The sequence below is a fragment of the Anastrepha ludens genome, chromosome 3 (genome assembly GCF_028408465.1).
Source record: "Anastrepha ludens isolate Willacy chromosome 3, idAnaLude1.1, whole genome shotgun sequence".
NCBI lineage: Eukaryota > Metazoa > Arthropoda > Insecta > Diptera > Tephritidae > Anastrepha > Anastrepha ludens.
In genome coordinates, this window is record NC_071499.1 from 4,546,908 (window position 1) to 4,561,666 (window position 14,759).

Consider the following 14,759-nt stretch of genomic DNA (forward strand, 5'->3'; position numbering starts at 1 on the left):
TACATTTCAGAAACATAACCACCAGTGATGGAACCTTTGTAAAGACCTACGCAACGCTCGGATATTTATGAATAAAACATAATCTTTTCAAATCTATGGTCAGCAAAATACTGAAGAAGAAGAAAAATCAAAAGAAATGACACTTGTTTGCATCACAAAGTTACACACAAACTCATGAACACCCACGCATATACATATACATACGTATGTAGAAATTGATTAATGCCCTGCAGGGAGATTTACTGATTCCAAACTATGGTGTAACTGGTTACAAACTGGTACCAGCTGGTGCATTTTTAGGCAATGTCTAGTGCAGGAAGACTAGAGTAGGCAGTAGGCGAACTTTGTATGGAGTTTAATTTCAATTGTACCGCGAAAAAATACTTAAAGGAAAATGTTTTAATAAACAGTAAAAATTATCAGACATGAAAGAGTTGAATGCTTCTTATGGCAGCTTGCTATTGAGTTATTTAGGACCAAAATCGGAGTTATTACCGTTCGCCAAATAACATTTCAATATTTGTGAAGCCGAAAATATCATTTTAGGTTAATATTTATTTATTAGTTTAATTAATTTAGTTTTATTAATATTAATTATTTATTAGATTTTAGAACAATGAACTCCAGAAGAGAAAGCTACTTCTGTTTTTTTCTCCTCTATGCATATAATATACATACATACGTACATCTCTCTAAAGCAACATCCTTATAAAACCTCTTTGAAAATTTCGCTCTCTTCTTGTAGTTTTCCTGCAGGTCGCATTTAAGCACACACTTACACATTCACATTACATTCATAATTCTACAATGACTTGCGAAGAATTGGCCATTTAAAAAATTGTTCTAGAATAACTACAATACTAAATACCCATACATAGATGGTTATATGGAAATCTCAAACACGTCACACCAAAAAGGTGCCCCTTAGAAATGTAAAATGCATGCAATCAGGAAGTAAGTGAAAAGTTGAATTCATTGCCTAACTAATACGACACTTCAAGTGAATTGTTTGTTGCTGAAAAATAGTTTTTAATAAAAGAATACGTGAATGCATGCGTGGTGAAAGAAGAAAAGATGGAAAGTTAAGGTACAGATCGCTGAAGAGTACTTACACACTGTAACTATTACTTAGTATTTAGAAACTTTAGCAACATTTTGTGACTTAAGGCAAAAAACGCATAACTAGAGAGGGTGTTACGCCATAAAATACACATACATACCAACACATTATCGAACTACATGCATACATATTTACGCACGTAAATTACTAGTTACCTTAATGCTGCTGTAAGTTTTTTTGTACTTAGCTGCGAAGGAAAAACCTGAGAGAAAAAGGGGAGAAAAATAGCTGCTTATATTGCAAAAGCTATGCTCTGCTTGATAACCGAAAAGGTGAGAAAATGCTTAAGGAATGAAGAATGAACTTGGAGAATAAATGAGGGAAGTGGTTTTGTTGCTTAAAGAGGAAGTTGCTAAAAAGAAGAGGAAGAAGAAGAAGCATAAAAGAGGAAACATGCAAGTAAACATTTGAAAAATAAGTTGTGCTGAGTGGAAAAATATTCAGACAAAGTGAATGCTTTTATTTTTATTTTGCCATAGACAAGAAAGCACTAATAAGAAATAAAACCAAAATTATGTACAACTTTCATTTAGTTTATTGTTAATCAGAGTTAACGAATGCATCGACTGCGCGAGTTTTGGTGTGTTCTGCTGCAGAGCGGCGCTTCTAATTAGTATGCACATACACTCGTACATGTGTTTGCAGGATTTACTAACTTGTTTTTAATTAGCTTAAAAATAAATTGAAGTATGCGGTTACAAGAGACCGAATCTGTTTATTTTAAATTATGTATTTATTTATTTCTTATTTTATTCCCCTCAACTTATTTATTCAACACACCTCTAATGAAGCTGTGACCTCTTATTTACATAACCGTTTGTTTGGCTCATTTGAAAAGAGAGCCGATCGCTCTCAAACTTAGACTGCAATAGAATTACAACAGCAAGCAAGAATAATTTTGCATGACTTCGTTAACCACCCCAGACGTGCATTTCTCACCACGACTACTTTGCGAGATTTGCAAAAACAAAAGTACGTATGATTTTTAAAACTTTCGCAGCTGCTGTTTCCTTTTGTAGAATGATGCTTTATATAAAAAGCCACTGCATAAGACAGCGAATGTGTACTCCAGCTGCAATGTCTCGTCTTTCGTGCACACACAACTCTCGAGCCCCAAAATGTATGCAACGAAAACGAGACAACGTCAAGTAAAGAACTTTTTTGATGCAGTCTGGAGTCACGGCAAGTAATGCATCATTCTACGAGATGCCAAAGTAGTAAAGAAATTCAATTAGTAATAAGTAAATACTTATTGTATTATTGTGTTGAAAAAAAGGAAACAAGAAACATATAAAATTGAGAACAAATTGAAAAATTATACTGTAATAAATGTTGAATATAAACTTGAATTACACTAACTAAGCAAATGTACCTTTGATGGATAGATACAAAAACAAACAAAAAAAAGTAACTTAGAAAAAATGCTTAATGTTCGTTGTTTCGTGTGTTTCAAAAAAGCGCTAATACGCATTGTTGCGTTTAGATACAATATTTACTCACTTATGCATTAATCAGACCGAATTGGCGCCTATAGCCTTTAAATTTTATGTGTCTAGCTAAAAAATATTGAAAAAATTAAAAAAACAAAACATACAGAATATTAACCAAAAAAACAAATGCATAAAAAAATGTAAGAAAAAAAAATTATAAAAAATTTAGTAAAAGTATGAAAAAAATATAAAAAATATATATACAAAAATGCAAAAAAAAAATTAATTTGAAAACTAAAAATATTCATACATATTTGGTGTATCCCTTGGAATTTAGCCCACACATACATTAACATTGATATACCAAACTGTAATCGTTTGGATCGAAAATTTAAAGTAATTTGCAAATTATACAAAAAAATTAAAAAAAATTAAAACTAATTAAATTAAAATCATGAACAAATGCATGACTAGAAAATATTCTTAGCACTAAGCGAAGTCAGTTAAGGCAAAGCATGAAAGTTTTAAAAACATTTACGTATGACAGAAGCAAAATGAAGGTGCGGAAAACCTACAGTCGTGGACTCCATTCGTGAATAGAGGTGGTGCAAGTAAAAATCTTTAAATAATAATAATTTTATAATTTTTGGTTTAGCAATTTTCCAACACATTTTATTATTAAATAATGAAAAATGAACTAAAAATAATTGAAAAGTAGTGAAAAACAACCGCAGAGTTGGAAAGTTTTAAGTGGCAGTAAAACTTCGCACATTAATTTTTTTTGTTTTTGCGAGCATTAAAAAATTTTATTATACAATGTTTATTTATAACTAATTTACTATTTTTTTCGATATGCAGTATTAGTTTAATTTTACTTATAAGCAGCTGGTCTAATTTAAAAACATAAGCATTTGTTTCCCAATACTTAAGCACTAATTTAGTGTTGCATTCAGCCAACCAACACCACTGAAACAAACTCTCACCCACACACACTCACTTCACCATAAACTAAGGAAAATTCTCAATCAAGAAACGAGCTAAATAAACAAATAAACTATTGGTTGTTGGTCAGACAATTCACTCTCAATAAGCTCGCTCGAGTATTTTATTTACAAAGAGTTACAAAAACAAAAAAAAATTTAACAAAAATAAAAAATAACCAAAAATTACAAATCTTAATTAAAAATATTAAAACTAGAAACTGGCTTAAAAATGCAAACAGAACAGAAAAGGTCGAAAGGAAATTAACCAGCAAATTTACATCATAGCGACATTTAACAAGTAGGAAATTTAAATTTAAATAATAAGCAAAAAAATAAAAAAACAACAAAAAAATAAATATTGTGCATCTAAAAATAAATGAAACCACCGTTCAAAAAACACTCACTAAGAAAAAGTTGAATAAAAATAAAACCAAAGCGAAGAGAAAAATAATAGTCGAAATCGCTTAAAGCCAACTCGTAGCAGAAATAGGCCTAGAATTTGAAATAGGAAATTTAGTTACAATTGCCAAATTATACATTTACATTGAAAAGTAAAAGCAGGAAAGAGAGTAGGGAAAAGAGAAGGGTGAAAGGAGAGAAGGCAGAAAAGGGCAGAAATAAAAGTAGAGAGCAGCTTATGGAAAATATGGATCAATATACTTTACTACATTATAAGGATAAACAGCATACAAAGCAAGGGCGCATAAGTAGACAAACCAACAACAAATAACAAAAAAAATGTAAAAACAAAAAATAAAAATAAGTGAACAACAGAGAAGCTGAGGATTTAGATTTTTTTAACTTAAATTGTTGATGCAGGAAAAGTGTGTAAATGGCGGCATAAGGGCCACAAATTTTGTGGCACGCAGCATAAAAAACGACCCGAGGGACGACGGGCTGGCCAACGCTAACCGCAAAGCAAAGTAATGCAAAATCGAATTGAATTTCTTTTACTGACGCATAGAAACTTGAAAATAAAGATTCAAATTGAAATATTTACGTAATGGTTAAGCAAAAAAATATGTATAATGTTAAAATAAATGAAGCTAATAGTAATTGTTGTTATTGCGTATATAATTAATAATTAGCCTTATAAAACATGGTTATTACTATTATTAAAAGTGAGGCATAGCCCGGTTAGAGTTAAAAACAAATGGCATACATATACACACGCATACATGGCTACACCCACACATAACTGAAAAAACAAAAAAAAGAAAACAATAGCATACAAAAGGGAATGTCCAAAAACGCATTCGAAGCAAAAGTCATTACGAAGACGTGAAAAAATAACTGATGTTCATCTACACTCACACACATAAAGCCAGTTTATCCACATGAAACCACGGTAATACAACAAATACTAATCTATAACGTCAAGTTTATAAAAGAAAACATTTGAAGCAAATTTAAGCAAAATTAATGCTAACAAAAAAAAAAACACAATAAAATTACTTGGCCTATTTTTCATGTGCAGAGATAACAGCAAATAAAAAATTAAAGTAAATGAATTCTTTACTATTTAACACAAGCAACATCAAAATTCAAAATGGGCAGTTACTAGCAGAGGCAAGTGAAGTGCGAAAGTGCAAATAACTAACGGCATAGATACGCATGCTTACCCACATCCACGTGCATGTGAAAATGTGTGCGCCCTCGTAGCCAAACAAAGGGGGAAAACACAAAAAGGAAACGAAAAAAAGGAGAGAAAAGAAAGTAAGTGAAAGGCGATTCAAATAGTAAGGAAATGCTTTTTCAGACACACATACATTCACCTACACACACACACATACATGAAATATGTAGACGTAGACTAATTTATTCGCAATAGCTCATACAAACACAGAAACCACACGCACATAAAGAACAGTCAACAAAAACAATAAGGCAGTCAAGTTGCATAAGTAAATAGAGGCATAAACATACACACATACATACATACTTAATGCTATAAAAAAGTTAAAAAAAAAACCACAAAAAAAGCTAATAAATAATTGATTAGAAAATAATAGTACGTAGTTAAAATAAATGTTGATTGATTGATTGGACTAAGACAAAATAAAGAGGAAATAACAAAAAAAAAATACGCAAAAAGAAGTAAGAACCAAAAATGTAAACCAAATAAAATAAATAATATTATTACAAATTATTATTAAATAAATTATTATGATAAATAAATATATATTATATTAATGATATATACACACAATGTCAAGAAGCATAATGATTGAAAGAAATAAATAAATTGAAGTACAATAAAGAATTTCAAATGAAAATCAGCGGAAAGTTGTGCTTGAGCTATGTTTTTGAAGGGACTTTAGGTAAGTTCATCAAGCAAATAATTTGTAACAATGCAAAGTAGGGGAAAGTGAGAGAGCGAAATGACATTTCATTGTGAGGGGAAGTTGCAAGTATTTACTGACTAAATTTTTACTTGCAAGAATTTGCTAATGAGAAAATGCCGCTAGCAGTGTGTGCTAGTCGATTCTAGCATAACCTAAACGTCATAAACCAAGCTTAGACATATGGTAAACAACTTTCGGTGAATCCTACAAAAAGAAAATTAGTGCTTTTCACTAGGAATCGCAATATGGAAGGGCTGTTACTACCCACATTAAAAGGGGTAACACTGCAACTGTCTCCTGAGGTTAAATATTTAGGAGTAATCCTAGATAGTAAACTTACCTGGAAGAAGCACGTCGAGCAGAAGGTCTCTCGAGCACTAAAAGTCTTCTGGCAGTGTAAGAGAACCTTTGGCAAGGCATGGGGTCTAAGACCGGCGATAGTACACTGGCTGTACATCACCCTGATTAGACCCATTATTACATACGCCTCTGTAGTATGGTGGAAAGCCACAATAGTTAATTCCAGAGTAAAATCCCTAAACAGGCTACAGAGAAGTGTGTGCTTGATGCTATTCTGAACTTTCAACCTCTAGATCTTCAAATTCGAAAGGAATAAATGAAGGCGGCGTACAGGCTCAAGTTAAAGGGATTTTGAGGAAATGAAGTAAGCACTGGCCACTGTCAGATATACCACCAGTTGTCGGAGCGGTACACACTGTTCACGATGACAGGGGACAATCCGGTGCCAGTCGTTAGCTTCGGTAGGAAGTAGCTATGATGTTTTGATCCCAGATAGAGATCAATGGTTAAGTCCAGAGATCCTATTAACGGGATAGCAGCACACTTCCCACATCGATCAATGCAAAACCAGTGATGGAAGCGGATCTGGATGGTACTTAGACGAATACTCTAAGTACTCCTATGCCACAGGATAGATGGCCACGGTATTCCTTACGGAAGTCTTGAATGTAGCGTACTGGACAATTGAGAAAAAGTGGCGGAGTAACAGTATTGGAATTTGTAGTGACAGTCAAGCTGCACTGAAAGCCCTTGCTAACCTACGCTGCTCTTCGAAGTTAGTCGGTGAATGTAAGACAAAACTGCACAGTGTTGCAACACGCAACAGAGTTAGTCTTATTTGGGTGTTTGGACATTGTTGTATTACAGGGAACGAGTTAGCTGATAAATTGGCAAATGAAGGCTCTGCAAGTATGCCACTAGGCCCTGAACCCTTTCTAGAAGTCAACTCCGAAACGATTCAGCTATGGATTGACGAATTCATGAGGCCTACCCACAGAGATCGTTGGTTTGATTTGAACTCGTGCAGAGAAGCCAAGTGCTTTATGAAAGAACCAAACAGGAAAACAGCTCCTCCTCCTAAAGCTCAGCAGAAAGGACCTGAGAGTAGTGGGGTACCTCGTCTGTGGTCAGCAGATGGCTATCATGGGAATCGTAGACAGCCCGAATGCCTATCCTGTATTGAGAATGACGACTCTGCAGAGCATTTTCTCTGTAGCTGTCCAGAATTAGCCTTAGGATATTGGGTTGCGATACACTGAGTATGGACGAAGTTCATACTCTTCCTCTTCCGGATCTCTTAATGAATCCAAGAGATTTGTGGAAGAGTGACCTCAAACTAATTTATCCGTTTTACCATCCACTTTTTATCTCTCCTATCTCTATTCTTTCTACTGATATCTATCCGGGCGTAGTACAATGGTCTAATGACTGATTTGATTTTCCTCTTTCATTCGAAAAGAAACCGCTGCTACGCTTCCACAGCTGCTATAACCTCACCATTTGGTGAAAAACGCTTCTATGCATGCATTTCTTAGGTCTGGAAACAGATAGGGGTCAAATCTGGTGAATAAATTTGAACTTTGCTGAAAAGGACCTTTTTTATTTAGCAAACTGTATCTTTCTTCTCGAATTGCTTCCTTTCGCATTCCAAGAACACCTTCTTGGCTGATTTCCGATCTCCTTCTGGACATGAACTCGTTTTGGAGCCGAAGAACCAGTTTCCACCACTCTTTAGCCTCTTGTTTTCATTTAGAGTCTTGGTGCTAGACCCAAATCTCATGCACAGTTATGAATCGATGCACGAAATTCACTTTATCCTTTCGAAAACCCTCAAAGTGTTGCTGAGAAAGTTTTTGTGCACACAGCTTTCTGAAACCCAATACTTCCTTCAAAATATTGCTTACACTGCCCAATGAGATGCCTAAGGCTTCTGCTAAATATTTTTCAATCACTCGGCGATGTTCAATATGATGTCCTGTATTTTTTCTACGATTTCTGGTGTAGTTGCTATTTTTGGACGTCGTTGACGTGAATCGTCTTCAAGGTTTGAACGACCACGTCTAAATTCGGCAACCCCATTTTCCACTGTACTAATTGATGGTATATGGCAATCCAATAAAAAGAGTAGCGCATTTTCAGTACCTGGGATGTTGGCTTAACGATACTTGGATAAATGAAAAAGAAATTTGTTGTTGGAGCAAAGCACCAAGGGAAGCCTTTTTCAGCTATAGAACAGCTGTTGTCAATAAGAATTGGAGTATAAAATTAAATAAAATTAAACCCAGTATAATCAAATGGTTTCAAATAGTTTTCAGACCAATTTTCAATTCCTATGCAATGAAATAAGTAAGTTAACATTAGTGAAAAAACCCCTGAATTGTACCCAACATTTTCACTTTTACTGCTAGGTGAAGTTAAAGCTTCCAAAGCTTCATTTTCATTTATTAGGGCAGATTAGGGGTAACGCAAAAGTTTTTATAAGTTTTACTCTGCCACTAAAGCTTGGAGCTTCGCAAAATTAAGCTTTTAAAAATTTAATGTTCACTATGCTTTTCCATATAAATTATTTATTATAAAGTTCAGTGGTATGTGACTTTATTAGTTGGGAATATTTTTTTAGTTAAGTAGATGAACTTTTGAAAAAGCTAATAATAAGTTTCAATTTTATCAACTATGCTAACTTCTCAACATAAACGAGTTAAAGTAAATTTAACCATAAATGTTTTCAATTTCACATTATAATTATTTAAAGAAAATTTGTAGCGAAATTTTGTATTATAATTTCCGAATCGCTACACTTTTAGGAAGAATCTAAAAATCATTAGCTTTTGTATCTTCTTCCTCTTTTTTTTGCTTAGCCTTATACCATATCGGGTCGGCTCTCCTTAAGCGATATCTCTGGTCACACGGCTCTGAGTCGTCTCTTCACTCGTGCTTCTGTATCGCATACCGTCTGTTCAAGCTTTTTCCATGTTTCTGGTGGTCTGCCTGGCCCTCTTTTTAACTCCTTTATCTGCAACACTTGCCTCACTGCGCAATTCTTTGGTATTCTCATTTCTGGACGAATTCCTTGAAGCTTTGCGCTAATTAGAGCAACTTTGCTCCTACCGAGAATAAAGTTGTTCTTCCGAATTTCTGCCACGTGCAGTTTCAGTTCTAATTTACCGGATATAGCCCAGCACTCGGAAGCGCTCCCAACCCAGTGCTGCAAAAATAGCTTCGCTTTTTTTTTAGATTTTGTTCGCGTTACAATATTCCATTTACGTGATGCTCCAAATGACGGCTTAACTCGTCCCAGGGTGCAAAGGTTTCGCGGAGCAAGTTCGATGCAAACAGCCCACGGCCAGAGCTCAGCCGGACATTGAGAATAAATGAAAATATTGAGCTCAGCGCAACGCGATAATCCGCTTCAGCTCGTGCACAAGCATGCGGCCGACGTGGGACTTTTAAAAACTATTTTGCACAAAATATTGAAGAAGAATTTTGGATTTCATCACTTCAAATTCAAGCGCTTAAGCTTAACGGTAACAATTTGCGGTGTCTTTTGTCGGCTCATGTTGAACGATTATTTTCTGTCAGTAGAGACTGAACTTTCCTACCTTCCGTACATACACATGATTTCAAAAAGTTGGTGCGTTGCTGCTCTCACTCGGAGAGAACATGGCCAGATTGCGTGATTTCTTCGTTATTAAACTAATAAACCCGTTTCGGTGACATATCCTGGCCACCTTGATCGACCGATCTTATTCCTATGACCTTTATTTTAAGTAGTACCTAAAAGTGACGTGTGTCAAACAAACCCTAACCCTGACCATCTCAGTACTAAAAAAATACAGTTCGCAAGGTTGATGTCATTCCGATATCGCTTCTCCAGCGAGTGGCATGGAGTACGAAGGTCAGATTTCAAGAGTGTATGCAAAGTAACGCTCAACATTTAAATGAAATAATTGTAAATAAATAAAATCCACACCTGGATTCTTTGTAATATTTATAGAAATAAATTTTTATTGTTAGTACAATTACACTGTGCGACAATTTTGGGGTCATCAAAATCAAACCACACCGGACTTTTTTTTTCTGAAAATATACCTATTCAATAGCAAAACCCTCGCTGTGTTTTTAAAAGTTAGCTCGATTTTTTTTTTTTTATAGCGTTTTGAAGTTTTCTATTTTCATGAGATTTTGGAGTTTTACCTGTACGCTAAATTTGACTTATAAATCGACCTTTGTTTGATTTAATCGATTTATTTTGTCATAGCTTGATGCAGAAATTTCGTACATGTACAAATAAACTTATTTTGAGAAGAACCTATATCTCAATACGCAATTTTGAATACCAAAATTTCGAAAAATTGTATGTTTTTACCATTTTTTACTGTAATTATGAAAATAATTAAAATTTCTCACTATTTCTTCTAGCAAAAATGTTGCAAAATGTACTAAAAAAGTCATTTATAAGATAAAAACATAAAACTGAACTTTAAGTTTGTTATTTTCTAAAAAAATAAATTTTGAACAAGATTTTTCTTCATAAAAATAATTTTTTTATACTCTGCTTTAAATTTTTTTTTAAATATCTAAAAACTCTGTAGGTAAAAATATTAAATAGATTAAGTAAAAAGAATATAGACTTGAATTCTTATAATTTTTTTTTTTTTTTATTAAAATAAAGAATTTTTACGTACTAAAACCTTAGAGACGAGCTCTTTTCGACAATGATTGAATTTCAACATCATCATTATCAGAGTAATCAGATTCATCAGTAAAGAATGCCATGCCTGTCTCTTCTTCTTCTACCTCATACTCTTTTTCCTCCTGGTTACTCCATTTTCCTTCATTTTCTTCCTGGTCGTATTGAAAAATATGTTTACTCCACCAACATATTTCGGCTAGTATGGCACCTGGAGCTCGTTTTCCTCGGTATCTTGACTCAAATGGCATCGCAGTTTGATGGTAGCGCTCTCTTGCTCATCTGATTCTGTCGACAATTGTTGACTAAAATAGTCCAAATGTTGGTGAAGAAAATAGCAGAAAACGTTAATATTTGCAGAACAATTGTACATTTTTTATTTTCTTAATTCATAAAAAATTCACGTAAATGAAATTAATAAATTCAAATATGTTAACAAAAACCGTATTGTTCACAAAAAAATATTTCACATCAAATTAATCTCATGAAAATAGAAAACTTCAAAACGCAATAAAAAAAAAAATCGAGCTAACTTTTAAAAACCCAGCGAGGGTTTTGCTATTGAATAGGTATATTTTCAGAAAAAAAAGGTCCGGTGCGGTTTGATTTTTGATGTCGCACTGTGTTATTTTAGATTAGCTTTTAATTCTTGACTCTGCCACCGGACACCCTGTATTTTAAGGCTTGCACCAAATACTAGAACCAGCCCACGATCCGATTTGCAAGTACCTCCAAAACTCGTTTTTTATAAATAAATTAGTTTTAAAAAAAGTTTTTTTAGGAAAAAGCAATTCTGATGATAAAAGAGTTATACTGAAATATTCTGCATAAAAGTGTTTAATATTTTATGAACAGACAATCTATAATTGATATTGGGCATATTAATTTCTTAAAAATATTGTTGAATTTTACTTCGCTGAATTTTCTACTAAACTTTTTTATATAAATGTCCTTCATGTGACTAGATTTACGATTTTGCTGTTTTGACCGATTTTTCTTAAGAAATGCTTTACCCATTTCAGGTCTACTACATTTTCTGTGCTCTTAATTTGCATCTCCAATAATTTTAGTACTTGAATAATTTATATATGTATGTGAATAATCAGAGCAACGAGTTATTCTAAGCTAACAAAAGTCAGTTAATATGACACGCGCTATTTTATTTATTTATGTAGGAACAGAGTACCAGAATGTGCGACATCAAGTCCTTATCAAACAGGTCTACGTTCTTGGAACGTGCCTGAGTTATTTTTGGAAATCGATTTTCATTTCAGAAGCACTCCTATAAAGGCCACTGTTAACATTCTTTTTTTGAGTGAAGTTATCGTAAAATTAATTAATAATTAAGTAATATTTTTTGATATTTGTATTAGTAAAAAATCTCAGCCAACATTTCTGGTACAGATATAAAGGGTTTCCAATAACAGGTGTTACAGGTGAATGGATTGCGCTATCGAGAGATGATTAACAATTTTTTATTTCCGGAATTGGATAGTATTTGATCTGGACAAAGTTTATTTTAAACAAGACGACGCTACGTACCACACAAGCAACGAAAACGTTGATCTTTTACGGAAAAAGTTTCCGGACAGTGTTATCTCTCGAAGAGGTGATCAAAATTGGCCACCGAAATCTTCTGATTTAACACCTTGTGACTTTTTTCTTTGGAGCAACGTGAAAGAGAAGGTCTATGCCAACAGCCCAGGGTCGATTCAAGACCTCAAAGATGGAATTCGTAAGGCTGTCGAGGACAGAGGGCAGCCAATGGAAAATTTCATGAAAAGGATGTTGTCCTGTAAGCGTGGTCGTGGTGGTCATTTGCCTCAAGTTATTTTCCACTATTAACGGCATACCTTCCTCTTTATAATGAAATAAACATACGATCATTTATATTAAAAATAGCATTTTTCTTTGAATATCAAAATAAAACCTCTTATAGGAAAACCCTTTACGATTATTCAGGGGGGCACTAGCTGAACACTTGACTATTGGTCATATGCTAAATAGGACTGCATCCTCACATAATTTCTGCTGCAGCTATTAAGATGAGAACGAGATGACATTTATGTGCGAATGCCCCGCCCTTCTACGTGAAGGAATCTTACCCTATAGGTATCTGAGCGTACATTTCTGTGAAGAGTTGTGCAGCTTAGGCATAGTTTTGTGGGAGCGATTGATTATATGGTCAACATATTGGTACGGTGTCAAGTCATATACAAATAGAGTGTATTTTTGCCATAAAAAAGCTCCTCGTGAAAACCGTTTGCCGTTCGGAGTCGACTTAAAACATTGTGGAACAACATCAAGGCGCGCACAACAAATAGGAAGAGGCCAAACACCTAACAGAAGTGTATGCGAAAATTATTTATTTTATTTATTTTTACATATAAATAAGCTGGGAGAAAACTTTTTCTAGGTACTGCAAAAAGCTGCTGTGGCAAAGAAGTTAATTTTTTATAAAAGAGCAGCCCACTTAAACTAAACAAACCATGGTTTAGAAACAATAACTCTTTTAAAAAAAGCCCTTTACCCATTTTATCTTAATCAGTCAGTTTTAATTTTGTTTTTAGGGCGGAAACAAGGGCTCTCCAACGATTTCTGTTAGCCGCTAAATTTCTAAATTTGATTCCAGGAGGTGGTGGTCATTTAGGATTGTGGGTATCAAAGTTTGTCGTGGCCGTTCTCCGCGCCAGTTTCCTTGGGGGTTTTATTGGAAAGTATGGAGAGTATGTCCAATCCAGTTCAATTTCGACTTTTAATTTCTGGATTGATTGGGCAGCTTTCAGTGAGCAAAAGAAAGTCAGAGACTGGTCTTGGCCAAAAACTGCGGCATCTGACTATAAGACCTTTTTGATAAATGTTTGAAGACGTTTGCTTATGCACTCAGACAGAAGCCACGTCTCAGATCTAAATAGGAGGACCGATTTGACACTGACTTTGAAAATTCTAAGTTTTAGTGTTTTAAGAATAATGAATGAATTTGTAGTTTCTCTATTCAATGACTTTAAATGCTTTTTGAGGTTATGCCACAATATCATCCAGACAGACTTGCATCACCTTACCCATGCCGTAGTACCAAATCCTAGCGAATATCGATGCACTACGTTGCTTACTGCAACAGTCTGGCTACTTCACCGCAATATTTATTACACATCATTAAAAATAATAAAAAATATAATTTGATTTCGGTAAGAATGCCATGAAATATTTTCTTGAATTATTACTGTTATTGAGCGCTCATTAGTTGCCTCATTTTAAATTATTCACATATTTAATGGATCCGAATAAATATATTAAATTATTGATGGCGTGTTTAATTGAGGCAACAGTGATAGTTGCGCGAAGGCAAAATTTCGAGTGTTACTCAAAAATAAATGTTTAATGTTTGGTTTCACGCTACTAAAAGCAAACGTGGCAAAACCGATTAAGAGTGGGAAATAAAAATGGAGAAATCGCATTCGAGGCAAAAGCCAGTATTTGCAGAATTACTGCAAGGCAAACAAAATAAATAAATGCGCCCAATTTCATAAGCAAATTTTAATGGTATAAAATAATTTTTTTCAATGAAGGATTTTTTGTGGTTACTACGATTTTCAACCGACTGTGATTCATCCGTTTTTACGACTAACATAATTTGTAAAAAATTGAAGCGTTGGTAAATGGCTGTCAGAGTTTTAAGAAGAAGCAGTTAATGACATGATTTCTATTAGGCCCATTCTACAACTTAACGTCGGAGTCCACGGGATACCAAAGTGGGTAAGTAAGTGAAAGTGGCAATGGGTCTTTAAACCAACTCACTTAGACCGTTGCCGATTCATTGTGAATTGTGATAGCACAGTAGCAGTTTACCTGCTACTCCTCCTCAAACCATTTTGTTTTGAGTGCAAGCCC

At 34.2% G+C, this 14,759-nt stretch overlaps 1 protein-coding gene across 1 annotated transcript in view; it reads left to right on the plus strand.

Annotated features, from left to right (window-relative positions):
• Positions 1–5,644, plus strand: part of LOC128856882 (uncharacterized) — a 106,290-nt gene extending 100,646 nt beyond the window's left edge. Inside the window, exon 14 of the mRNA XM_054092303.1 lies at positions 11–5,644. Coding sequence (XP_053948278.1) covers positions 11–71 — 61 coding nt within the window. The 3' untranslated portion in view covers positions 72–5,644. The remainder of the gene's footprint in view (positions 1–10) is intronic.
• The last annotated feature ends 9,115 nt before the right edge of the window (positions 5,645–14,759 follow it).